Source organism: Tiliqua scincoides, chromosome 5, assembly GCF_035046505.1.
Source record: "Tiliqua scincoides isolate rTilSci1 chromosome 5, rTilSci1.hap2, whole genome shotgun sequence".
Taxonomy (NCBI): Eukaryota; Metazoa; Chordata; class Lepidosauria; order Squamata; family Scincidae; genus Tiliqua; species Tiliqua scincoides.
The window spans coordinates 94,776,653-94,804,310 of NC_089825.1; the positions used below are offsets into that span (position 1 = coordinate 94,776,653).

The 27,658-nt window shown below is 46.0% G+C and overlaps 1 protein-coding gene across 1 annotated transcript; it reads left to right on the forward strand.

The window, feature by feature from the left end:
• The first annotated feature begins 725 nt into the window (after positions 1-725).
• Positions 726-23,449, forward strand: LOC136652382 (vomeronasal type-2 receptor 26-like). Its single transcript, XM_066629319.1, has 5 exons — positions 726-772; positions 17,184-17,475; positions 20,505-20,717; positions 22,087-22,213; positions 22,545-23,449. The coding sequence occupies exons 1-5, from the start codon at positions 726-728 to the stop codon at positions 23,447-23,449; spliced, it is 1,584 nt and encodes a 527-aa protein (XP_066485416.1).
• The last annotated feature ends 4,209 nt before the right edge of the window (positions 23,450-27,658 follow it).

The following is a 27,658-nucleotide window of genomic DNA, read 5'->3' on the forward strand; positions in this document are numbered from 1 at the left end:
TTGCAATACCCTCAGTTGGGCTGCATGACTGGTAAGCAATTTTGGACTGGCCAGCCTGATGGTAGGATAGGGCTGTTGGTTCCCCCCAATTTGGACCCCAACTTTTACACTCCCCATCATCTCAACACTGAACACTGTATATGTTTTATTCCACTGATATGATCATTCCACAATGTCGGGGACACATACGACAATGACATGCAGAAAAACTCTCTGATGCCTGTCATTCAAGGAGCAAAATCTTATGGCTGCAGCAATAGCAGCGTGGCCTTTATATTTCAGTAGTTTATTTGAAAAGTGAGATTTTTTTTTCCCCTGCAGGAAAGCTGAGGCCACCTTTCAAGTGGCCCTGAAGTTGCCTGATCTTCCTGCCTCAGATGCATCTCTCACAGTTTCAATATCAGATTTCTGTCTTCCAGGTTTGTATTAAATTATTGACATTATTCTTGATGAGCTCTGTATGACATGCAACTATTACTTTAGACATGGTTTCTAAACCCCAGCATGCACAATCCAAACTACTAAGCCCCAACTGAGATATAAATATGCTGCTTTGCGCCCCAGTAATAATACCGTATAAATGTATATAGAGAAAAACATGCAAAAACATTTAATCACTTCTTCTCTCTGTTATCAGGCTCTTGGAATTGAGATCTGCTCTTAGAACAATAATATAGCATTTGGGGAGAAAAATACAGATCAGGAGGCCAGTGTTGGAAGCCAAGATGGCAAAGACCTTCACAGCCACCACAGCTTTGCCCTTGGTGCTGAGGTAAGCAGGAATGAAGGAGATCCACACACTGCAAAAGACCAACATGCTGAAGGTGATCAGTTTGGCTTCATTGAATGTGTCAGGTAGTTTTCTGGCAAAGAAAGCCACAGAGAAGCTGATGATGGACAGAATACCAACATAGCCCAGAACAGAGTAGAACATGATGATTGACCCTTCATTGCATTCCATGATGATTTGCCCAGAATGGGAATGCATGTCAGTATCTGGAAATGGAGGGGAGGTTGACAGCCACCCAATGCAAATCCCCACTTGGATGAGGGAGCAGGAAAGGACAATAGAGTTGGCCGCTTTCTTCCCTAGCCATTTCCTCATTCTGTTGCCTGGCTGAGTGGCCATGAAGGCCAAGACCACAGTGATGGTTTTGGCCAACACACAAGAAACAGCCACAGAGAAAATGATGCCAAAAACCAGTTGCCGAAGAAGGCAGGACACCTTGTCAGGCTTCCCAATGAAGAGTAAGGAGGAAAGGTAGCAAAGCAGGATGGAACCAAGAAGAACACAGGTGAGACTCTGGTTGTTGGCTTTGACAATGGGGGTGCTCCAGTTCTTCAGAAAGATGAGTATCACCACACCTGTGATGACAGTAAAGGACAAAGCCACAGAAACCAAAACAATTCCCAAGGGCTCTCCATAGTTTAAGAAGCTGATAACCTTGGGGATACACTGGTCTTGGTTCTTGTTTGGATATTGATCTTCTAGGCATTTGACACATTGAACTGCATCTGAAAGAGCCAAGCAGAGAATCAGCATGCACTAGAGGCAGCAGGCATGCCAACATCCTACTCCCCTTCCTGGCCCTGTTCCAGCATCTGGGTCTAATGGGACTTGCACCAGCAAAATGGATGGTGTAGGTCCAAGTAAACCAATCAGGACAACAGATGCTTCCCCAGGGGAAGATAGTAAATGTCCCTTTACCTACAGGAGATATCTGGGGCTGTCCTGTCCCTCGACAACCCCTCCATGTGCCAGAACATACAGTGCACATGAAGACTGCAGTGCACATGACTGGGCAGTGGTTAGTGAACACAACTTTTCGGAAGCTTTAAATGCTTTGGATGTTCTTGAATGCATAAAACATAGATTTGTTTGTAGCATCTGCCTTGATTTGCATGCGGTTTTTTGAAATATTTGCATTCCATTATCTAAGACTTCCAGAAATATCCATATAAGGATGATATTTAATTTCTCACCTATTTCAAAAATCCATAACCATTATGATCGTTCTTTTGATACAATCTAAAAAATTTTAGCTTTCGATATCTGAAGTAGAAAAAACAGCTCCATCAGAATCACATGTATTACTCATTATAAAAACTCAAGTTTGGTTGAGGCCACAGCTTTTGTACCTCATTTATTAACATTTTCACTTGAGAATACTGTATATCAAAGATACCTTGTTCAGCACATATCAAAGATATTCAATAAGCCAAAGTCTAAATCTTAATTCTGGAAAGATTTTCATTGGTTTAAAAGTTACAGGAAGTTTTTCCAAGCACTGATGAGTCATATTTTTTCCCCCCATTAGTTCACTTGTGGGGCTTATGAGGCTCCACTAACTGGAAAAAATGTCCCTTCTGTCTACTGGATGGCACCCTGGGAAGGGACTCTGCACAAAGGAAGAGTTTGGCTACTGCTGTGTTTCACATGGACATGGATTGGACTCATTGTGTCACATGATGATACTGGAGAAAGCTTTCTGCAGATGCTGACTTGCCCAGAGTGGCATATGTGCGGCTTTCTTGGAAAGAACTGAAATGATGGATAAATTTGATAAAGATCAGGGTCAAGACCCTCCCAGTCTACACAAGATAAATTCAAGCCTTTTCTTGACTGAAGTCAATATGGTTATGGTCCAGGGGGATTCTCTATCTTTGTATGTTTTAATGATAGTCTTTAATCAAAATGAATTTCTACTCAAGTCCCATATAGGGAAGGTTTGGATCACACCCCCTCAATGGAACTTCATCAACAGTCTTGGCTCTGGACCTTTCTACTATATAATGACTGTCCATGGCACTTTATCTTTCTCAGTCTCCATAAATGCAGTTCCCAGATTCAAGAACTTCCTCCAGGACTTCAAACCTGATCCGTCAATGGCATGTTTTCTCTGCTTTTTCTTTCAGTGCACATTTCAGTGTTGTGCGAATGGAAATGTAGATGATTGTAAACACTGCACAGGAGAAGAGAAGCTGGAGAGCCTGCCTGCATCTCTATTTGAAATGGAAATGAGTGGGCAGAGCTACCAGGTCTACAATGCTCTTTATGCTGTAGCACATGTTTTTCATGCCATATATCTGTCCAGGAAAAGAACAATGGTGGACAGAGGTCAATTCAAACATGTAAATATTGAACCTTGGCAGGTATATTCTTTTCGCTTTGCATGATTTTTAGGCAAACTCAGGTGCTTACTAGGGGGAAAGCTGTTACTGAGCTTAATTGGCATGACTTCTAATTAGCTGTATTTCCTGGTTCTGGTCTGCAGGCACATTTGATGGGCTGCTTCCTCTAGCTAAGCAAGTCTGCATCAAGCCACGGCCTGAATGTAAAACCTCTTCGGAAAGCTGTGGACAATGTTTTCTTCCATGGTAGAGGAATGGTGAGATATAAATTTTTGCTGACTCAAACCATCCACCATATTATTACCATAGACCTTGTTGGAACCCACTATGTAGAGAAACAAACTTTAAAGAAAAAATCCTTAAAATGGGAAAAGTCCATAATTAAAAATGGCAAATTTCCATGTTCAAATTCAAATTCATGTTCACCCCAAGTTCAAATCCTCTTATACCATTCATTGTTATTGGGTGTCATTTTTTATATGGATTAATATGTTCACATGGAGGTCTTGTGTAGTGGTCAATGGTACAGTTGAACATGGAATTTTCAGGCAGCTCCTTTTAAGCCAGGTGGATAGTGGGTGGGGTTACTGCACTTACAAATTATTCCTCCCTTTGGCCTTGTGAATGTGAGGCCTCTTGTCTTAAGTCCAGTTTCTGAAACTAAGGCACCCAGCATCCTGTTCCCATATTTAAATCCAAAAAATCCTTTCAGGCAATATTGCAGTAACACGCACATCCAAGTCATACATTTTGTGAAGGGCAGAAAGAGGGCAGTTTGGTATCCCAGCCAAGCCAAATATTTGCGCATATAACCAGACACTCTTCTGAATGGTCTGGCATTGCATTCAGAACAAGAAATCCTCCTATACAGCTTTGAGGACAGATATGCTTCAATGCCAAACTGAACCAAGATGTGCCCATTTTCCATTCTCAGATTCCACCCCATTCAACGTGTGTCCAAAGCTGCCATGTTGGAGAGAGCAAGAGAGTTCAAGAGGTAAAACCAGTTTGTTGCTATGAGTGTACTCCGTGTCCAGAAGGCATGATGGCAAACCAGACCGGTAAGTCCAAGTGCACAGATCTGTGTGGAAGCGTTTGAGTTGAGTTGGAATGGGATGTCGGCATAGTTGCTGCCACTGATACCTGCCCCTTTCCTGCCACTGACAAACTCCTAACCCTACCCCTCTTCCTGTTCCGTTTTAACCACCAACGACCCCATTCTTCCCCCACCTGTCCCAACTGACCACCTCCAGGGCTCCAGTGGAAGCTGCTGTCGCCTGGCCCCCACTGCTCAATTTTTGTGGGGGTAACCAAGCTCTGCTGTGTGACTCTGCTGTGATAAGATTCCATGGCTGTCACATCGCCCTCTGAGCTATGCCACTGGTGTCAAACTTGTTTCATACAGAGGGCTGAATAGCATCCACAATGCCTGCTGAGAACTGGAAGTGATGTCACTAAGCAGGAGGTGACGTCATTAAAGAGGAGGGACCTAGAAATAAGCACTTCCTCACTTAGGAACTAATTACCTGCAAATGATAGAAGAGACAATATGCAAATCTTGACCATATCTTCAAAATAATTCACCCAATTATCATGTGGGCCAACCTCTCAGCAGCACCGCTTCTTCCAAGGTATCACTTCACAGGTCAGCAGTTGACAGGTGCTGAAAGAATGCCTGCATGATAATTTCTCACTCTTCTAGGTCGGTTTCTCCCCTCATTCTGTTTCCCACCACCTATGGCCTCCTTCAGCCTCTCCCTTCCAGCACCTTGGCAGAAGTGATGCTGCTGAAAGGGTGGCCCTCATGATAAGTGGCCTCTCCCAGTGTGACCCTTTCAGCCATGCAGCTTCTGCCAATGCAACACGGAAGCTCAGCAGCTGAGAGCAGCTAATGGTGGTGTTGGGAGAGCCCAATTTTCAAGGGGGACATTTCCAGCCTGTGGGACTTATGTTGGACACTCCTGAGCTAAGCTACTGAAACAGCAAAGCAAGGTCAGCCATATCTCACTTCCCCCCAGCATAGCACAGAAGGACCTCACACTAGTACAGAGAAGGCAGAAGTTATATGAGCAACACACAAGACTGAGGAATGACTTTTAGCACCATGTGTGACTTGGCCTGTGGTTATGCACTTTGTCCTCCTTGTTTCATCTGCAGCCACTGAGATGGAACACATGGTGATCTCAACTGGGACAATGGCAAAGGCACTTTGTCTCACTCCACAAAACTAATTCAGCTGATAACATTACAACCTCTAGATCAGTGGTTCCCAAACTTTTAGCACAAGGACAACTTTTTAGAATGCCAATCTGCCTGGGACACACTGGAAGTGATGTCATTTAACTGGAAGTGATGTCATGGTGCGAAGTGACATCATCAAGCAGGAAGTGCTTTTCTGAGAATGCAGCAAGCACTGAAATCATGCCATTTTCCTTAGATAGGTGGGCTACTAATAAAGTAAAATGAGTAGTGGGCTCACAACCCCCAGTTTGAGAAACCCTGCTCTAGAGAAACCTCCACAAAGGCTTTACTTTCAAATGGCACAATGAATTATAGCAGTCACCATAACAAGCCCCAGGAAGTTTTGCCTACTTTGGTACTTACAAACATGTCTGTCTTTAGAGTGGCACAAAGAATTAGGCCATCAGGGAGGAATTGCTAATATCCTCTGACATTATCTGGATCACTGTGATTTTCCTTCTTGGTGGTTTCTAAGACCAAATGGATTCAGATGAAAATGTTGGTGATTCCATTCCAAACTGCTACTCAGAAGACTTGCATTTCTCCCTTGAGCACCCAGGATTTGTCCGGTATTTGCTCAGTTCACCACACAGGCAAAGGCTTCTGAGCAGAATCTGTGGGAACACAATTCTGCTTCCATATGGCTCTTTAGCAAAGTTCTTGCAGGGTGCCTGCCATACACATTAGTGCAGCAGGAAGTGTAGGAAGGAATGTGGGTGTGCAGCTGTGACTGGCTTAGGCATCAACCTGCAGCCTGGTGGCTGTTTTTGCTCTTCTTGCTGCTGCTGCTGCTGCCTTCACCTGTATGTCCAGAGGATATGCACGCTGACTGTACAGTTGGAAAAACTCTGCGTAGGTCAGGAGACGCTAATGTTGGTGGGGTCCTGTCTTTAATACAATCCATAAGGTCTGCCAATGACTTTCAGACACCACCCCCTATGAAGATAAAATGTTTTTTGTGAGTTCTGTATTCTTTTAGAGCTCTACCTCCATTGGCCTATCTCTTGCCAATCAGTTTCACTGGATGGACCCTGGTCCTAGCAGTTCGAGAAGGAGATTTGTTTTCTCTTTCCATTCTTTCCCTGTCTTTTTCATCATGATAGAAATCTCATTAATATCCCTCATTAGTTGCCTCTAGTCCATGCTAATACCTTTGAAGGGAAGCTCACTGCTAATTTTTATTGATGTCTTTTGCACTGTTTTTACCTTTACAAATCCTAGGAGATATGGTGACCAAAACTGTACACAGCATTATAAATATGACAGCACTCTAGATTTATAGAGGGACGTTATATTCAGAGGAGTTCTACTCTTGAGCCCTTTCCCATTGGCCCTGATATGTGGTTGCCCTGTTTCTTTGGTTGCCCTTGTCATGTGCCTCTTGCCTAGGGTGAGTGCTAGGCTTGCATGCTCTTTAGGCCAGGCTTAGCTCCTTTCTAATCCCTCCTCCTCATTTCCCAAGTGGCCATACCTTGCACAAAGTAGTTTGTCTGCCTTGCAAAGAACTGACAGTGTCCTGGAGTACTATGCTCTCAAGGTGAAACAAGCCATTTAGGCTTCTTATGCCCACTAGAAGAAAAAGAGACTACTGGACTGGATGACTCATGACCTTTCCCTTTAAGATGCAGATTGTAGACACTGAAAACATTTGCAAATTTTATAAATAAACATTTATAAATGTTATAAGTATTTCATTCATTCTATATAATAACCATTTATCTCCCTGTACTGTAGTCAATTGAAAGTGTGCTTCTGGTGGTGAAGTCGATAATGGAATTTTGCTGTAAAACCTATTTTTATATCCGTTCCATATCCTCCACAAAGCATGTCTAACATAATGATTCTTAAATTTGACCTGTACTTTCACTTTATCATACCATAAAAATCCATGCCAACCAAATCTTAATAGATTCAGCAGTTTTCTATTTTGCCTTGAGGTTGACTCCTGAAGCCTTTTCCACAACTGGATGTAGCCACAAGGCAGTGGAGGTTTGAGGTCAGAGTTTCCTTCTCTTAGATGAGCTGCCTTCCTAGGCTGACGAGTCCCATCTACCCGGTATTGCAGAGGGAGAGCAATACTTCCGTTTGCCTCCTCCCTGCTCAGCCTCTGCAATCCCTCCCTCTCCCCCTCCCCCTCCCCCTCTGCACACTTCCATTTGCCTCCTCCCTGCTCAGCCTCTGCAATCCCTCCCTCTCCCCCTCCCCCTCTGCACACTTCCTTTTGCCTCCTCCCTGCTCAGCCTCTGCAATCCCTCCCTCTCCCCCTCCCCCTCTGCACACTTCCATTTGCCTCCTTCCTGCTCAGCCTCTGCAATCCCTCCCTCTCCCCCTCCCCCTCTGCACACTTCCATTTGCCTCCTTCCTGCTCAGCCTCTGCAATCCCTCCCTCTCCCCCTCCCCCTCTGCACACTTCCATTTGCCTCCTCCCTGCTCAGCCTCTGCAATCCCTCCCTCTCCCCCTCCCCCTCTGCACACTTCCATTTGCCTCCTCCCTGCTCAGCCTCTGCAATCCCTCCCTCTCCCCCTCCCCCTCTGCACACTTCCATTTGCCTCCTCCCTGCTCAGCCTCTGCAATCCCTCCCTCTCCCCCTCCCCCTCTGCACACTTCCTTTTGCCTCCTCCCTGCTCAGCCTCTGCAATCCCTCCCTCTCCCCCTCCCCCTCTGCACACTTCCATTTGCCTCCTTCCTGCTCAGCCTCTGCAATCCCTCCCTCTCCCCCTCCCCCTCTGCACACTTCCATTTGCCTCCTTCCTGCTCAGCCTCTGCAATCCCTCCCTCTCCCCCTCCCCCTCTGCACACTTCCATTTGCCTCCTCCCTGCTCAGCCTCTGCAATCCCTCCCTCTCCCCCTCCCCCTCTGCACACTTCCTTTTGCCTCCTCCCTGCTCAGCCTCTGCAATCCCTCCCTCTCCCCCTCCCCCTCTGCACACTTCCATTTGCCTCCTTCCTGCTCAGCCTCTGCAATCCCTCCCTCTCCCCCTCCCCCTCTGCACACTTCCATTTGCCTCCTTCCTGCTCAGCCTCTGCAATCCCTCCCTCTCCCAACAGTCTGAGGCAAAGAGGCAAAGAAGGAAGTCCCATAGCCAGGGAGACAGACCAGGGACAGACTGCACTTGCTCCCAGTGTGGAAGGGATTGTCACTCCCGAATCGGCCTTTTCAGCCACACTAGACGCTGTTCCAGAACCACCATTCAGAGCGCGATACCATAGTCTTTCGACACTGAAGGTTGCCAACATGTTTCTATTTTGCAGTAACAACCATTCTTTCATCCACAAAAAACAACATGATGCATAATACATTTTCAAAACTGGCAACCCTAAACCTCCTCTTTCTTTTGCATCTAGCAAAATCTTACTCTTGGATTTTTTCCCTTGCCATATACATTTTGTCATATCTTTCTGCCATTCTTTAAATGGTTTATCCGAGAATAAAACTGGTATAGTCCGGAAGAGAAACAACAGTTTTGGTAATACATCCATCTTAATTTCAGAAATCCTCCCTAACATAGATAGCTTCAATCTTTTCCATAGTGGGCACTACTTCTGAGTAGTTGTGTTTCCAGGCTCTGGTATGTGGATGAATGAGATGAACTATGTGCCCTAGATAGGCAAATATGTTTCAAGGTATGACCTTAAGGAAAAACCTCTTAGGAAAACTGTGAACACAGTGTTGGGTTCCATAGAGGAGGAATGAGGAGAAAGAGACATTTGCTGAATGAACGCATCCACCTTGTCACTTTCATGGTTTTCTTTGTATCCCTCTATGTAGAGAAACAAAGTAAAAAATTCATAGAAAGTGGGAAATTTCCATATGGCTGGAAGATTAGAGGAAGCTGAGAGAAATCGACTGCAATTCTCATAATTGGTGCACATTAGTTTGGAAGAGTTTGGGAAAGTATTGATGGTAGTCAACTGGATGTGAGAGTATATAATTTGTGCTGAAGGATTTGACTGAACCTTCAACATTCTCTCCCACATTGGTGGCACTCTTTCATCAAACATGTCCACTTTAACAATGAGGCTGGGCAAGAGGTCTGGCTTGCAGATGAGGAATCATCATTTGGATTTGATCTCATCAACTGGATCTTTCTCCCCAAAAAATCCTTCCTGCAACTCCGAGATGGAACAATTTCATCAGGCCAACACTTTACCATCAGTGATGATGCCATCCTGTGGAATGGCAGATTTCATCAGGTAGAAATAAAGTATACAACTTGAGTTGCAGGTGCTATTATCTAGTGCCCCAATTTTACCCCTGCTACTGGTGCCAATCCACAACCATGTCATGAAGCCACATGCTGTATCCAATGTTGGGAGAGGGCAATAAATGACAATCAGCCACTGTGAAATAGCAAGAGGTATAGTTCAATAGGAATTAACATAGAAATGAGTAAAAGTATTAAGGATCCTTCTTTTGTTTTGCTAAGAAATTGTTTGCTGTAAGTCAGGCAGTTCCTAAGAGTTCTTAGGCAGTTCTTCAGAAGGCAAAATGTGTGGTGCAATGGAGGTGTGTTCATGGAATGAACATGGAATTTTCCAACGAAGCAGGCAGATTCAGTGATGTCCCCATTTTCCATTCTTAGATGCCTCCCCATTCAAAATGTGTCAAAAGCTGCTGTGTGGGAGAGAGCAAGAGAGTTCAAGAAGGAAAACCAGTTTGTTGCTATGAGTGTACTCCTGCTAATTGGGTAAGAGGCACTTTTTCAAGTGGGTGCTCCTTTTTTTAGCAGGGGGAGAGTAACTGGCCCACCTCACCCCAGCAGTGTCTGTTCTAGTGGCTGTCTGCTGGTATTCATTTGCATCTTTTTAGATTGTGAGCCCTTTTGGGACAGGGAGCCATTTAGTTATTTGATTTTTCTCTGTAAACCGCTTTGTGAACTTTTAGTTGAAATGCGGTATATAAATACTGTTAATAATAATAATAATAATAATAATAATAATAATAATACTCCATGTCCGGAAGGCATGACAGCGAACCAGACCGGTAAGCCCATGTGCACAAAGCTGTGTAGAAACTTTTGCAAATATTTATTTGCCCAACTACAAGTCCTCATATGGTCGTCTCTTCCCTGAACATTTTAGTTATTTTTTACAAGTTCTCTCCTATTGACAAAAAATTTCCTTTCAGTCTTTGATTTATAAAATGTTATAATGACATTTCTAGCCCAGTCTGACAGAGCTGGCATTGCATTCTGTCCTGGGGGGAGCAATCAAATGACCCAGGTGAGGTAAGTACCAATGATTTTCACCCTATCTTCCCATAAGCTACCTGACTGCCAGTGGGTCACCTCTGACCTATATCAGATATTTAAATGGTAGAGGAGCCTGGGAGGGGTGTGTGTCAGGCTGAGAAAAGAGGGATGGGATGTTGGTAGGCACTCCTACCACCAAAGTCCTCCCCCCTCCTGCCCAAACCATCCCTTGTTCAGCCCACCACACACCAGGGTTTGAATAGACAAGTACTGTAACTCATTCAAGTTGTGTTCTCCCAAAGATAAAGAACAACAGAATGGGAACTGAAATATGCAAAGGACATTTGGAAGCCAAGTAGGAAGAGAATACAAAATGTGAGACTCCAGAACTAAACGTGCAGATCTGTGTAGCCACATATGGGTGGTTGGGGTTCAATATGTGGTAAGGGGAAAAATATCTGCTTGGCCTGGATTGCTCTCCAGCCACCTCCTAACCTGCATGGCCTACAGTACAAACCAGTCAATCTGCCTGTTCCAGTGCAGGGTAGGATTGGGCTTCCCATCATACAGTTATGCACCTGTAATCCTGCTGCTGCCTTTGCTGGATTCGAGTCATTCCCATCAAATGAACATTGCCAAACAGGAAAAAAATCATTCCTTTCTAGCATGGCACCTCTTTTTCTCTGGCTTCCTAAGGAATCAAGTACTATATGAAAGACACCTGTTGACTCTCTATTTGTCTCTTTCAGATGCAATTCATTGTGTCAAATGCCCAGAAGATCAATATCCAAAGAAGAACCAAGTCCAGTGTATCCCCAAGGTTAACAGCTTTGTAAACTATGGAGAGACCTTGGGAATCGTTTTGAAGATCCAAAGAAGAACAAAGACCCCTGTGTCCCTGTAATGGCCATGGCGGGTGAAGACCCTGCCCCTTGGTGTGTGACTGAGCGCGGGGAGCTTACCCTGTTGAGGCAAGTCGGTTGTCGGCAGAAAGAAGGACGGGAGGCAGACATAGCTGTTTTGCACAGACTGTTTACTCGCGTCAAACTCTTGACATTCATGGGGCCTGTTACATCACAGGCCCCATTGGCTTACACAGACTCGTATTGTCAGCGCATGATAGGTTCGTTCCCCGCTCCTTCCCGACCCCTTGAGGTTTCAGGCAGAGCTCTCTGGCTGGTGCCTGTCGGCCAGGGGTATGGGTTCACAAGGGCTGCAGTGCTGTTGTCTGGGGTCAGCTTAGCTGTCCTCAGGAGGGCCCCCAGTACCTCCGGGCTTGCCCCTCGATCAGCTGGCCTCCAGTGGAGGTAGTTGGTACCAGGTCCCTGGTTCTGCAACCCCACCTCTCCTGCTATCACCCCCTGGGCCTGGGCAGGCCTAGGATCAGGGAGTTCCCAGCCCCTGACCCCTCTCTCCAGGGCCAAGGTAAGCCAAGTTTCCTTCAGGGCCTGGATCATCTGCATAAGGCTGGGTTGGCTACCCCCTTTGGCCTTCCCTTCAAACCTGCTCCCAACTGGAGAGGAGCCACCTGTCTCTAGGCTGTCCAGCCTCCTTATGAAACCAGCCTTGGGCTGGGCCAGCCCCACCCCTAATGCCCACGTGACTGCTGGCTGCTCCCAGGAGGCACTAGGTCCTACTCCCAGGGAGGTGTCTTGCCTGGGACCACAGTCCTGAGAGTGCTTAGGTCTTACTCCCGAGGAGGCCCCTACCCCTGAGGAGACCCCTGCTCCTGAGAAATTCCGGGCCACCCGGGCTGGGCCTAGGTGACAGTCCCCAAGGTCATTACTTTCTTAAGTTACAAAGGTGGGGATCATTTTGGTTTCTGTAGTTTTGTCCTTTACTGTGACCACAGGTTTGGTGATACTAATCTTTCTGAAGAACTGGAACACCCCCATTGTCAGAGCCAACAACCCAAGTCTCAGCAGTGTTCTTCTTAGCTCCATCCTGCTTTGCTACCTTTCTTCCCTGCTCTTCATTGCCAAGCCTGGCAAGGTGTCCTGACTCCTCCGGCAAATGGCTTTTGGCAGTATTTTCTCTCAGGCTGTTCTTTCAGTGTTGGCCAAAACTATCTTAGTCACCCTGGCCTTCATGGCCACACAGCCAGGCAGCAACATGAAGAAATGGCTGGGGGAAAAGTGGCCAACTCCATTGTCTTTTCCTGCCCCCTCATCCAAGTGGGGATTTGCACTGCATGGTTGTAAAACTCTCCTCCATTTCCAGACACTGACATGCACTCCCATTCTGGGCAAATCATCATGGAATGGAATGAAGGGTCCATCATCACATTCTACTGTATAGTGGGCTATGTAGGTATTCTGGCCATCACCAGCTTCTCTGTGCCTTTCTTTGCCAGAAAACTACCTGACACTTTCAATGAAGCCAAACTGATCACCTTCAGCATGTTGGTCTTTTGCAGTGTATGGATCTCCTTCATTCCTGCATACCCAAGGACCAAGGGGCCCAATCCTATCCAACTTTCCAGTGCCAGTGCAGCCTCAATGCAGTCTCGAGGAAAGAGAACAAACTTTCCTTTACCTGGAGGGGGCCTCCGTGGCTGTCCCCCTACCACAAGATGCAGCGCATATCTCATGGGCATGGCTGTACCAGTGCTGGAAAGTTGGATAGGATTTGGCCGTTAGGCAGCAATAAAGTTATACAGTGTAAGCACACAAACCACTGCTCCTCTTGGTCAACTTGCATTCACCCAGGATACACTCCAGCAGCCACACAAAATCTTGCCTACTTTGATTCTCACAAACACTGATTATTTTTTTTCTTTCCAATTGCACTGAGAATCCAGGTCACCAGGGAACTGCTTCTGTACTCTGTAATTATCTAGATCACTGTGATTTTCTTTCTTGTAGAGCTAGTAATGGAAAAAAATAATAATCCAGATTTAAAACATGGATGGTTTTATTTTGAACTGACTTTTTCAGATGAGTTTATTAGAAAACTTGTGTTGATCAGCAGTTCACTACACAGGCTAAGGCTTTCAAGCAGAATCCCTGGGAACATAATCTGCTGCTTCCATGGGCCTCCTTAGCAGAGTCCTTGCAAGGTGCCTGCCATAGAGATTAGTGTGGCAAGAACTGTAGTGAGGATGTGCAGCTGTGACTGGATTTGGCTCCTTTTTGCAGCTCAGAGGCTCTTTTTGCTCTTCTTGCTTCTTCTTCTGCCTTCAGCTGCATGTTCAGATGTTTGGCATAATAATTGCAGGATTGAAAATAATCTGCAGCAGTCAGGAGATGCTATAATCAGTGGGATCCTATCTTTTCTACAAACCGAAAGGTCTGCCAATGACTTTCAGAGACCGCCAACAGTGAAGACAAGCGCTATTCTGTAAGTTCTGTAATCTTTGCTAGCTCTAATGCTGTCTTTCAGATGATGCTGGGGCTTGAGAGCATGTGGTGAAATTTTAACAGTAGCAGCTTTTCACATGATGGATCATTTCTGACAAAGTTGAATTTCTACCTATAATGCAGGTGGTAAAGGAACTGTATCCTCTTCACATCTTTACGCTGTGAAGATGACCCTGATCCAAACTCTCTTTTGGAGTATTCAGAAGTAATCTGAATGAAGTAATCAATTTTCAGGGGGGAAAAGGCTGCCTATGTATTAAGAAGGGCCATGCTGGATCAGATCAAAAGCAGTGTCCTCTTTCCCACAGTGATCCTGCATCTGCCCTGGGGGTCCCAGAAGCAGGAGTGAAAGGCAGGAGAGATACTACCCCCCTGGAACTAACCTTCTGAGGCACACTGCAGCTGCAACTGCAAAGAAGCACACAGACATTGTGACTAACACTCATTCATAGACTCCCTTTCTTAAATCTTCTGCCAATCCATTTCACTGGACGGCTCCTGGTTTCAGTAGCATGAGGGGGGAGCAGACTTCTCTTTCCTCTCCACACCTTACAAATTGTACAAATTTCAATATTTGATCCCCATTCATTGCCATTTCCCCCCATCTGCTATACCCACATCTCTCTGGGCCTTCCTCATAAGGAAGACACTCAAACTCACAGTGCATGTTTATTACCACCATTTGTACCATTTACAGATCTGCAAATCCTTTTGCAGTTTGGTGAGCTAAGCTGTACACCAGATATGGATAATTGTCTAGATTTCCAGTAAATGACTGGAATAAATTTCACTGGAGTAAATTGGAGTAAATAAATTTCACTGGAATAAATTGACTGGAGTAAATTTCCAGGAAATGACTGCACCACCGTTTTATTCAGGGCTATTATATAATTGGAAGACTTATTCTCAATCTCTTTCCTAATGACCAGGTTACACTTTCCTAATGACCCTGTTACACTATCAAAGCACTTGGGGCTTGAAACACATGCTTCTTGCCCAGGGTATGTACTAGGCTTGCACAGTGCCTATGCAAGGCTTAGATCCTCTTGGGTTGATGGCAATTCAATGTCAAGATTGACTTGATTCATTCCCACCCACCTTCTACTTTGTTTCTTGGAGAAGTCACATAGCAATTTCCAAAGCAGCCACACCTGGCCTGAAGTCATTTTGTCTGCCTTGCAAAGCACTGCCCCAGAACAGGAGGTTCATGCTCTGCAAGAAAGCAACTTCCTTAGGCTTCTGACTCCCACCACCAACCCTTTCCCAGTCAGGTGCAAAGAATGGACAATGAAGCCCTGAGCTAACTCAGTGTTGTCATTCTCTTGTGAAGCGCTTGACATGACCCAATCAAGTCTTCCTGGAAGGTGAGAATCCAGTCCTTTTCTTACTGTCCAGTGCTTGGAAAACAGAGGATCTTGCAGTGCTTGATGGGGGAGCATCACTTCTGCTGGCACCCTTCCACTTCCACCACCAGAATCTGTTCTGTTCAGTGGCATCACTAGGGGGTTGTGGGTGGTGTGGGCCGCACTGGGTGACGTGCAAGGGGGGGTGACATGCACTCGGGGGGGTGATGCGATAAATCACGGTGGTTAGGAGTAACCCCATCATGTTATATACAGTTGGATGCGGGATTTCCAGTGGAATGCAGTGCAAAAATCCAGATTGAAATATCTCCTTTACATCAAAAGTTATTGGCAAAAACCCTGAAAACAAAAAATGCATGGAGCCCAATGGAAAGTGAAACCGAGCCATATCACATGTTTACTTGTGAGCAGATGAACTTGCCTTAGTCCATCAGAAAGGGTATGCTGAGAGGAATCCAACAACACCAAAATGGTCCTGTTCCAATGAATCCAGCCCCCAAAAACACCTGAGAAGGAGGTCCCTCCCTCCAAGTTGATTAATTTATTGCACCCTATGGAAAGAGAAACTAAGCCACACAGTCGTGTTTACTCATGAGTAAGCCAACATGCCTTGGCTGGTGGTCAGGCCAGGCAAAGGTGAATGTGAGGCCACCAGAATGCTCCTGATTTGATGCAACTGGAGCTCAACAAATGCTCCAGAAGGCAGCCTCCTCCCCCATAAAAAAAATGAAACAGGGGCTTGAGAGGGTAAGGTGAATTTTGTCTGCTTTAGGTTGTAATCCTATCTGCACTTTCCTGGGAGTAAGCCCCACTGACTATAATGGGACTTACTTCTGAGTAGACAGGCATAAGATTGGCCTGTCAGACTTGTAAACCCAGGTGGGTCCTGACAGTAATATGCTTGAAATATAAGAACTTAAATGGAAATGGGTACTGGGTAGGGGTGAAAAACTTACTGATTCTTTTTGGGGGAGGGGGTATTATTGCAGGCCAGCCACAGAGAAAATTGACTTGGTGGAACAGGGCTGGCTTCCCTGATTTAATTATTTGTTTTACTTATTATTTATAACTATTTATTTTAATATGCTTTATGATGGGTCCTGGACAGATTGTCATTCTGAAAAGTGGGTCCCAGTGCTAAACATTTGAGAACTGCTCCAATAAGGTGTTACTAAGTTGTCCCCCAGGGGGACAGAAACCTCCCCGGGGGGGGGGGGAGGTGACACTACTAGTGACCAAAATCACTAGAATCACAGTTTGTAACGTTATATATCATTTAATGCATAATTTCATGCAGAATGCAATGAAACAAACTACGTTGAAGTATCATTATTCTATCAAAAGGTATAGCCAAAAAAACCAGTGGGGGCGGGGCAATGGTAGAGTTGCCCTGGAGAGTTGCCTTGCCCACTGCCTGGGGGTGACGCGTTGGCCTCCCACACCGGGTGACGTGAACCCTAGAGACGCCACTAGTTCTGTCTGTGACGGGGAGAATAGGATTTGAGCACAAATGTTTTTGTTTCCCCCTATACAGCTTCTCTACTGTAGTCCATCCTGTTTCACTCTTCATCCCCCTCGCATCATGCTTTCTACTCTTGCTGTACTTTTGAATTTGCACTACTAGGGAAAGTGGATTTACTTTTCACATATCCTAACATGCTGGACCACCACAAAACACTGTGGTATGGTGAAAACTGGAGGCTGTTCAGCATGGAAAATGCCCACCACCTTCAATAATTATTGAGGCATCAGTGAGGTTCTGGAATTCTGGGAAACAACTGCCCCCTATTCTCATTGTGCTAGAGATTTTCTGTACACTGGTATAGGCGGTGCTAGTTTCAGTGCAGTAGGTATTATCAATCAGTGCCTGAGCCTCAATGTCAATTTTTTTGCAGAATACAACCCAAACATTATCAACGTCTCTTCTCCTTCATTTTCACCATTGAGGAGATCAATAGGAATCCCAACCTCTTGCCCAATGTGACCCTGGGGTTTAATATCTATGACAACTTCTTCAATGACATGGTAACATACAAGGCCACCCTAGATCTCCTCTTCCAACAGCAAAGGAAGATACCTAACTACAAGTGTGGAAGCAAAGGGAATGTCTTGCCTGTCATTGCAGGGCTTACTGTAGACCATGTCATTCAAATGGCCACCATTCTGAGCCTCTATAAGAATCCCCAGGTATGTGCATTGGTAATCCTGTATGGATGGAGTATGATGGCTATTCAGGTATCCTTTGAGGCGCTTCTAATCACTAGTGAGGGGTGGAGTCAAGGGCCAGACAGCATGGGTTGTGGGCCGAGTGCTCTGCACAGGAGCATCCACAGTCTCATCAGTGACTGGAGGGTGTTATTGGGGTTCACTGCAGTACTTTGCCCGAGTCCCCCAAGAACATGGCATTGGTGCTGTGCCTGTTAGTTGTATGTGTGAAGACTCTGACAACCACCTTTTCAGAGGTGTTTTAAGGAGTTGCCTTGGAATGACAATCCAGAATGGCTTGAATAACTGCTGGAGTGGTGACCCATCCTATCTCAGGAACCCAGAGTACAACACTCAGCTCCTACCCTCCATCCTGACCCCAAAGTGTGTAACTGCATGCTCTCCATAACTCTATAATCATGTACAGGTTATACACGGATTGTAGTTATACACGGATTTGACTCAACATGAATGGCCACTGCAAATGAGAAGGAACATGCTGATGCCTGCAGAAGGGGGAAAATGCACTCCATTAAAATCAGTTTAAAAAATAGAACAGTCCTTAATGAGAGAGAGAGAGAGAGAGAGAGGGCAGCTGGCTGACAATCCTTCAATCCTTCTCTCTCCAGGCGACCCCTCCCTTCCCACTGAGCACGTGAAAGAATGGTGATCACTTTGCTTTGGTGAAGGGAGGGGCTGGTTGAAGTACTTGGAGGATGAATGATTGATGGATTGTCTTCTTAATGACTCTAATCTTACATCACAAAGGTCAGCAAGGCTGTTTTTAAATCACCGGAGCAAAGAAACTTTGTTTTTCAAATTGATTTGCTATAGTCCGTTTTTTGCCAGCCACGTGAACGCTTGGAATACAACCCATGCGAATAATGAGGCTCAACCTGTACTCAGACTCCAATGGTATGCTTAAATTGTCCTTACCAGCCATCCTTCACAATTGGTGTTGATTCAAATGAGTCCAGTTTGGAGGGCGCAAAAGAGGGTATGGCGTTTGGCATTCATAAAGGTTGTTGTGGAGTAGTCTTCCACTGATCTGGGTACTGGCTGATGTCTTTTATTTTTCTTTCTTTTTCAAATCTGTGCTGCACATGTCATCCTCTTTCCCCCAGTTTTTGCTATGCCTTTGCATACATGCTACAGCATGCTTTAAAACTGTGCCTCCCTTGGGTTGCAGGGTGGTGTGACAAGAGTCTTTCTTCTGATGTCATCTATGCCAGTGTTTCTCCAGGTTTGTCCTCCCCATACCGCTTTACAAGGTCCACCTATTTGAAATACCACTGGACGTAACTGGCAATGACATCATGGCCAGTTACTTCTGGGTTGGGAGGCCAGATACGCTGAACCGCACACCAGTAAGAGGCTCAGAGTGGACAGGAGGGCATTTTATGTGCAGAAAAGCATACTTTGGGGCTTTGCCCGCTGACCAAACCTTGTATCACTGTTTGTTGTGTCACGTTCGTGGTGTCGCTGCTGAGCTGCAGGGGTCCAGCTGCCGAAAGCTATTTAGTATCTATCAAATAGAATCAATAAGCAAATCTCTGAATCTTACTACTGATGAGAATTGCATTAGTTTTAAAGTTGCAGGAAGTTTTCCAAGCACTGATGAGTCATATATTTTTCCCATTAGCTCACTTGTGGGGCATATGAGGCTCCACCCACTAGAAAAGAATTCCCTTCTGTCTACTGGAGGGCACCCAAAGAAGGGACTCTGCAAGCAGGAATAGTTCAGCTGCTACTGCATTTTGGGTGGACATGGATTGGCCTCATTCTGCCAGATGATGATACTGGAGAAAGCTTTCTGCAGAAGCTGGCACCATTATTTGCCCAGAATGGCATTTGTGTGGCTTCCTTGGGAATAGTTGAAATACAGGATTTGTTTTCTCTGGATAAACGCTTTTCTAGTCTTCGTAAGATAAATTCAAGCCTTTTCATGACTGAAATTAATGTAATTATTGTCCATGGGATTTCTCAATCATTGTTTGCTGTAATGATAATCTTTTATGGAGGTGATCTTCAATTCAAGTCCAATAAAGGGAAGGTTTGGATCACACCCCCTCAATGGGACTTCAACAGAGATGGTGCCCCTGGAGCTTTCTACCATACAAGGACTTTAAATGGTACTTTATCTTTCTCAGTCTCCACAGATGCAGTTCCCAGATTCAAGAACTTCCACCTGAGCTTCAAGCCGGATTCATCACTGGAACACTTTCTCTGTCATTTCTGTCAATTAACATTTAAGAATTGTAAGAGAGGCAGCCTACATGATTGCAAACAGTGTAGAGGAGAAGAGAAGCTGGACAGCCTGCCTGCATCTTCATTTGAGACAGAAATGAGTTGGCAGAGCTACCAGGTCTACAATGCTCTTTATGCTGTAGCACATGCTTTACATGCCATAGATAGGTCCAGGAAAATAACAGCGGTAGAGAGAGGCCAATTCAGACATGCAAGTATTGAACCTTGGCAGGTATATTCCTCACTATATTGCAAGATTTTATGCAATTCCTAATGCTTAGTAGGGAGAAAGCTGTAACGGAGCTGAATGAGTATTACTTCTTGAGTAGTTGTCCTTGTCTGGCTCTGCTCCGTAGGCACTTTTGATGGGCCAGCTGCTCAAGCAAATCTGCATCAAGCCATGGCTTGTATTAAAAACCCCTTAGCAAAGCTGTGGCAACTGTGTTTGGTTCCATCGTGGAGGAACAGGGAGATATTTAAGTTTGCAGAAACAAACCATCTACAAGGACATGACCATGGACCTTATTGGAACCCTCTGATTGAGTTGGATCAAACTAAAAGAATTCATAAAAAATGGAAAATGTCCTTTTGCTTTCCAGCTGAGAAGAAGCTGAGAGAAATTGGCTGTACTCATTGTCATAGTTTGTGCATTACAGTTTGGAAGAATTTGGGGCAGTTTGTTTGGTAGTGTTCTGAATGTGAGAGTATGCTGTTGGTACTGAAGGATTTGACTGTAAATTCTTCAATATTCTCTCCCAAATTAGTGGCACTCTTTACTCAAACATGTCCGCTTTAACAATGATGCTGGGCAGGAGATCTCGCTTGCGAACGAGGAATTATCCTTTGGATTTGATCTCATCAACTGGATCTTTTTCCCCAATCAGTCCGTCCTGGCGGTCCGAGTTGGGAAGATTTCATCAGATCAACACTTTACCATCAGTGATGAGACCATCATGTGGAATAGCAGATTTCAACAGGTAGCAATAAAATGTACAACTTGAGTTGCAGTTGCTGCTACCTAGTGCCTCAGTTTTACCCCTGCTATTCTGCAGCCATGTAATGAAGTCAAGCACTGGATCCAATGATGGCAGAGGGCAATCAGGAGGCCTCCTCAAGTAAGGGAACTGTTTCTTACCTGTGCCTGGCACTGCTGGAATTAATGGCCACTGCTGGAAATACACCTGTGAGTGCCAACAGGAATGAGTAATGGAGGAACACTCACTGCCTCCATCATGGGCAGATGCCCCAATAATACCGTATATGCAGCAAAAGGTCGAGATCGAAAAGTGCTTGGAACACCCCAAGTTCAAGTCCTCTTGTACCATTAATTCTTAATGGGTGTATTTTGAAATATGCATCAATACAGGTCGTGTCTCATCATCCACTGTGGTTCTGTTCCGGAACGCTCAGTGGATACCAAATCAGTGGAAAAATAGCTTTAAAACTCTCAGGTTTCTTGCTCCTCCATGGTTACCCCAGAAAGCATTGGTAAAGATGCCATACCACATTCAGCCATTAGATGGGGTGAATAATGGAATCGAATGGAATGAAATTATTCCATTTTATTCCATTATTCACCCCACCTAGTGGCTAAATGAGGTATAGCATCTATAAGCAATGCATTCTGGAGTGACAGACCCAGAAGTGGGTCTTCAAAGCTATCTTTCATCCTGAGAAACTTGCAATTTGTGTGGTTTCACAGCGCAAAGGTAGGAAATGGGATTTTGGCCCTTTTAGTCCTTGTTACAAGGAATTTTAAACATGGACCCCTGTATTAGCAGTGAATCAGTGGAGACTAGTGTAAACAGATCCTTCTGTTATAATGCTAACAAATGGTTCGCTCTCAGTCAGAAGGTTCCAAAGAGGTGATAGTTCTTCAGCAGGTCAAATGTGTCATGCAATTGAGGTGTGTACATGGAATGAACATGGAATTGTCCAATAAAGCAAGGCATCTCTTTTCAAGATAGACTGATAGAAGGGTGGTGGTGGTGAGGTTACAACACTTACGAATTAAATCCCTCCCCTTTAGACTTATGGATGTGATGCCTCTTGTCTTAAGTCCAGCTTCTGAAACCAAAGCACACTGTCCCCATATTTAAATCCAAAATATCATTTCAGGCAATATCACTGTAACATGCACATCCATGACTTACCTTTTCTGAAGGGCAGAGAGAGGGCAACTTTGGATCCAAGTCGAATACAGATGCATTTGATCTTATATCTGGGTTCTCTTTTGAACTTTTGGATATTGCATGACGAACAAGAAAGCATCTTATATAGATTTGAGGACCGAAAAGGTCCATCACCAAACTGCACCAAAATTACCTCCCCTTTTCCCATTCTTAGATTCCGCCCCATTCAACGTGTGTCCAAAGCTGCCATATTGGACAGAGCAAGAGAGTTCAAAAGGGAAAACCAGTTTGTTGCTATGAGTGTACTCCATGTCCAGAAGACATGATAGCAAACGAGACCGGTAAGTCCAAGAGCACAGAGTTGTGTGGAAATGTTTGCAAACATTTCTTGGATCAAAGACAAGTCTTCATGTGCACTGCATGTTGTGGCATGTGGTAGGGGGGTCGAGGGACAGGACAGCCCCAGATATCTCCTCTAGGTAAAGGGACATTTATTATCTTGACCTGGGGAAACATTTGCTGTCCTAATTGGTTTACTTGGACCTACACCATTCATTTTGCTGGTGCAAGTCCCATTAGACCCAGATGCTGGAACAGGGCCAGGAAGGGGAGTAGGATGTTGGCATGCCTGCTGCCTCTAGTGCATGCTGATTCTCTGCTTGGCTCTTTCAGATGCAGTTCAATGTGTCAAATGCCTAGAAGATCAATATCCAAACAAGAACAAAGACCAGTGTATCCCCAAGGTTATCAGCTTCCTAAACTATGGAGAGCCCTTGGGAATCGTTTTGGTTTCTGTGGCTTTGTCCTTTACTGTCATCACAGGTGTGGTGATACTCATCTTTCTGAAGAACTGGAATACCCCCATTGTCAAAGCCAACAACCAGAGTCTCACCTGTGTTCTTCTTGGTGCCATCCTGCTTTGCTACCTTTCCTCCTTACTCTTCATTGGGAAGCCTGACAAGGTGTCCTGCCTTCTTCGGCAACTGGTTTTTGGCATCATTTTCTCTGTGGCTGTTTCTTGTGTGTTGGCCAAAACCATCACTGTGGTCTTGGCCTTCATGGCCACTCAGCCAGGCAACAGAATGAGGAAATGGCTAGGGAAGAAAGTGGCCAACTCTATTGTCCTTTCCTGCTCCCTCATCCAAGTGGGGATTTGCATTGGGTGGCTGTCAACCTCCCCTCCATTTCCAGATACTGACATGCATTCCCATTCTGGGCAAATCATCATGGAATGCAATGAAGGATCAATCATCATGTTCTACTCTGTTCTGGGCTATGTTGGTATTCTGTCCATCATCAGCTTCTCTGTGGCTTTCTTTGCCAGAAAACTACCTGACACATTCAATGAAGCCAAACTGATCACCTTCAGCATGTTGGTCTTTTGCAGTGTGTGGATCTCCTTCATTCCTGCTTACCTCAGCACCAAGGGCAAAGCTGTGGTGGCCGTGGAGGTCTTTGCCATCTTGACTTCCAACACTGGCCTCCTGATCTGTATTTTTCTCCCCAAATGCTATATTATTGTTCTAAGAGCAGATCTCAATTCCAAGAGCCTGATAACAGAGAGGAGAAGTTATTAAATGTTTTTGCATGTTTTTCTCTATCTACATCTATACGGTATTATACTGGGGCACAAAGCAGCATATTTGTATCTCAGTTGGGGCTCAGTAGTTCGGATTGTGCATGGTGGGGTTTAGAAACCATGTCTAAAGTAATAGTTGCATGTCATACAGAGCTCACCAAGAATAATGTCAATAATTTAATACAAACCTGGAAGACAGAAATCTGATATTGAAACTGTGAGAGATGCATCAGAGGCAGGAAGATCAGGCAACTTCAGGGCCACTTCAAAGGTGGCCTCAGCTTTCCTGCAGGGGAAAACAAATCTCACTTTTCAAATAAACTACTAAAATATAAAGGCCACGCTGGTATTGCTGCAGCCATAAGATATTGCTCCTTGAATGACAGGCATCAGAGAGTTTTTCTGCATGTCATTGTCGGATGTGTCACCCACATTGTGGAATGATCATATCAGAGGAATAAAACATATACAGTGTTCAGTGTTGAGATGATGGGAAGTGTAAAAGTTGGGGGAACCAAGCTGGGGGGGGGGACCAACAGCCCAATCCTAACATCAGGCTGGCCAGTCCAAAATTACTTTCCAGTCATGCAGCCCAACTGAGGGTATTGCAAAATGCAACGCTGTATGTTGCATGACTAAGCTGTTGCGAGAAAAGGCAAGCACTGCTAGGTGCATGGCAGGGGCCTCCCTGGACCCTCCTGCGCTGACACGTCCATGCAGGGGTGAGCCATGGGCAGGGAGAATGAGGGAGTGGGGGTGCTGGTGGTTATCTGTAGGGGGAGAGGGATGAACCATGACTAACCCCTTCCCATCCTCAGTTCGTGCTCTTCCCTGCCCCAACCTGCACCCTGCTCCTCCCCTGCCCAGTTCTGCCCACAGTCATCCATCTGCCCCTCTGTTTACTTACCTCAGTTGCGGTCACTCACTGCTTGCTGTGGTGGTCTGGCTGCACCAAGTTCCATGTAGCCATTTGTGAGAACCATAAAGTACTTTGCCCTGCAGGATTTCTGCAGCATAATGCCAGGTTGGGGCCTTAGATTGGGGCCGGGTTGGGGTCAGGTTGGGGCCAGGTTGGGGTCAGGTTGGGGCCGGGTTGGGGCCTTAGAATTTTTGGAAATCCTTCCTGCAACATTTTTGTTGCTTGATGGGAATCTCAGTTACTCCCTACCCTTGTGCTTGATGTGGATTCAAGATTCAGCTTCCCATTTCGGGCTACTATTCTGCTTAACATTAGAGTAGCCCTGCCCAGTGTGTACCAAACCTGTCTGCCTCACCACAAGGGGTAAGAAATATTTGCCCAGGTGGGTTTGATTCCTCCAGTGAGAAAATTTCATGACATTATCCACAAGAAAGTGTTCCATTCTCAAGCCCACAGGAAACCTTGGGAGTTCTCTGCCAGTCACCTAAGTGATTCTTTATTTGGGAGTTCAGAGAGGAGCCACACCTGGACACCTGCAAATGCAAGGATTGGGGCTTCCTTGAGCACTGGGCCTAAGCTACAGACTACCTAACTACATTGCATCAAGAAATGAGTTCAGCTTTGTCTGCTAAGTTACTCTGCTAAACAAACTACCCCAGTTTAACATGGTGGGAAGTCTGTGGCCTCTTTCCATGAGCAGCCAGTGTGCCTCCTGGTATCCAGTGCCTCTTTGGAAAGAAGTGCCAAGGAGTATGTTAGGTAAGTACCAGGGTATGTCCTACTTCAGAGCAGGGTGCAGTCAAACAGGAAGACACAGCAGAGTCTTCAAGTGCAATTGTATTTGAGTACAGAGCCATATACAGAATTGTTAGAGCTCTCCAGGTCATACACACTAAACACAGCAGTTCAGAGTTGCCTAGTTACAGTCCAGTGTCCATAAAGCAACGTCACAATTCAGTCCATGGTCATTTTCAGTGTTTGCTCCAACAAAGCCTCATGCAATAGCTTCTCAATTCACCCACACACAAGGTGGAACTGCACAGAGAGGCTTAAATGGGATTCAGCACCCAATCTGGTTTTGCCCGATTAATTAGGGCATGGCTGCACAGGTGTTCAGGTAGTCATGCCATCACAGCAGTTTACAACTTGCCCTGAACCAACTGTTTGCAAACCAGACCTGGCTGTGTCAGACCAAAGAGCTAACAGAGAAGACACAGCAAGTTAAGCATCTGTGGAAGTTTAGCAGAAGCGCAAGTAGCAATTCGAGAGCATGTTGGCATCAACGATGTGGGGAAATGTAGCCAAGTGATCCTGGAGGCCAAATGCAGGCAGCTAGGAAGGAAACTCAAAGCCAGGACCTCAAAGGTAGATTTCTTGGAAGTGCTTCCTGCTCCATGCGCAGGGCCAGCTAGGCAGGCAGAGGGAAAGTCTTTTCTTGAAACGAGATGGAACCAGACTGCTGGTGTAGAACATTTAAATGTGGCTAAGAAGCTTCTAAACGGACCCCTGGGAGAATGTCGACAGAAGCCAAGTGGCATCTGATTCGGCACTCCTCATCCCTATGGAATGAGGGTGGAGAGGTTCAAGAACAGCAATGTAATGACAGAGTAGGAATTAGGAGTGGAATCATGATGGGACATGACAGCCATTCCAGCAGAATGAGAGTCTGTGGGGAGAAAGGTGCAAACAAGCCGCCCTTCTCAGGGGACCAATTCCATAGGCCATTTCCATGTTCAGGATGATTTAAAAAGGGGTTGAGAATAAAACTACCAATATAGTTATGACATTTTACAAATCGAGGTATAGCCACACCTGGAATATGGAGTGCAGTTCTGGTCAGAAAACGTATAGTGCAGTGTTTCTCAAACTCCTGCAAGAGAATTGGGAGTACTATAAGCATGTGCGGGGGTGGGGGGGGTGGGGGAGGAAAGCAATGCGATCTTCAGGATAGTGCTGCTGCTGGGGTTGAGAGAGAGGTGTCGGGGTTCCCCTCCTCCCGCAGATCCCCAACTTACCCAGGGAGAAGACTTCTGGGCCAGAGGATCAGGGAGGAAGCCGGTGGAACGTGGGGCCACCTCCCCATATGCTGCCTGAGCACTCCTGTGTGTGGCAAAGTGCAGCAGAGGAACACTGCGTGCCGATCCCCCTGCTCCTCCCTCCGCCTTGGAGGAAGGAGGGGGGAGACAGGACGCAGGCCATTCGATTGCTGGGCAGCCACCCCTCTCCCACCTCGGCAAAGAAGGGGAGCACTCCCTCGCCCCGTCAGCCAGGACCTGTCTTGCCGGGCAGGGCACCTGGCTATGACCTCGAGAGCCCACAGCTGGACCTCCCGACATCATCTGCAGAGCTACAGGACAAAGGTGGGCAGGGCCAGCCCACCCCCCAAAGACAGAGACCAGAGCAGAGGCAGCAGCCTTCCCAACCATCTCAGGAGCAACCCTGGCAGCTCCAGGTGGGAGGGGAACAGAGAGAGGAAGGGGAGGAGTGGTGGTAATCCCAGGTGAGGGCAGTCCCACAGACACGCCCTTTTTGTACCATCCCTGTGAGGGAAGGGGAGGGGCCAAAGGGGAGGGGTCTGCCCTACATAAACTTGGAGGCCAGGGATGACAAGGCAGTTGGGAGTTAGAAAAGCAGGCTAGAGGATCTGCTGCTAGCAGCCCCTGCTCCTGGTTGGCAAATGCTGCCGACCCAAAGAGAGGGAACTGGGTGACACAACTCCCTCTTCTTCTGGTGACCTAGTCTGAGGCCTCCACAAGGGGGTCCCCCTCAGAAAGGCCAGGCAGGCCCTCCCCCCCCTCACAGGGAGGCCTCACATGAGGTTTCTTTTTACTTACCTGAAACCAGTGCTGCAGTCCTGGGGAATCTGGGGAGCCCTCCACAGGGCTCCATGTCCCTGCAATAGTCTTTTAAAAAGAAGAAAAAACAGGCATTTCTGGTTTTGTCATGAAAGCAGTGTCTTTTTCTAGATTTTTGCAGGGAGGGGAAAGGCTCCCCAGACCGCCCAGACGTTTGAGGACTGCAGTGCTGGCTGCAGGTAAGTAAAAAAACACTCTTACTTCCACGGAGATGCAAATATGCTTTAGAGGCCAGTGCAAGAGACTTGTGCCGGCCCAAGTCGCAGTAACAATTGTTCCCCAAAATGATTAGTGAGTTAAGAGCCCGATCCTATCCAACTTTCCAGCATGGATGCAGCCATGCCAACAGGGTATGCACTACACCTTGCAATGGAGGGGCTGTCACAGAGGCCTCCTCAAGGTAAAGGAATGTTTGTTCCCTTACCTTGGGGTT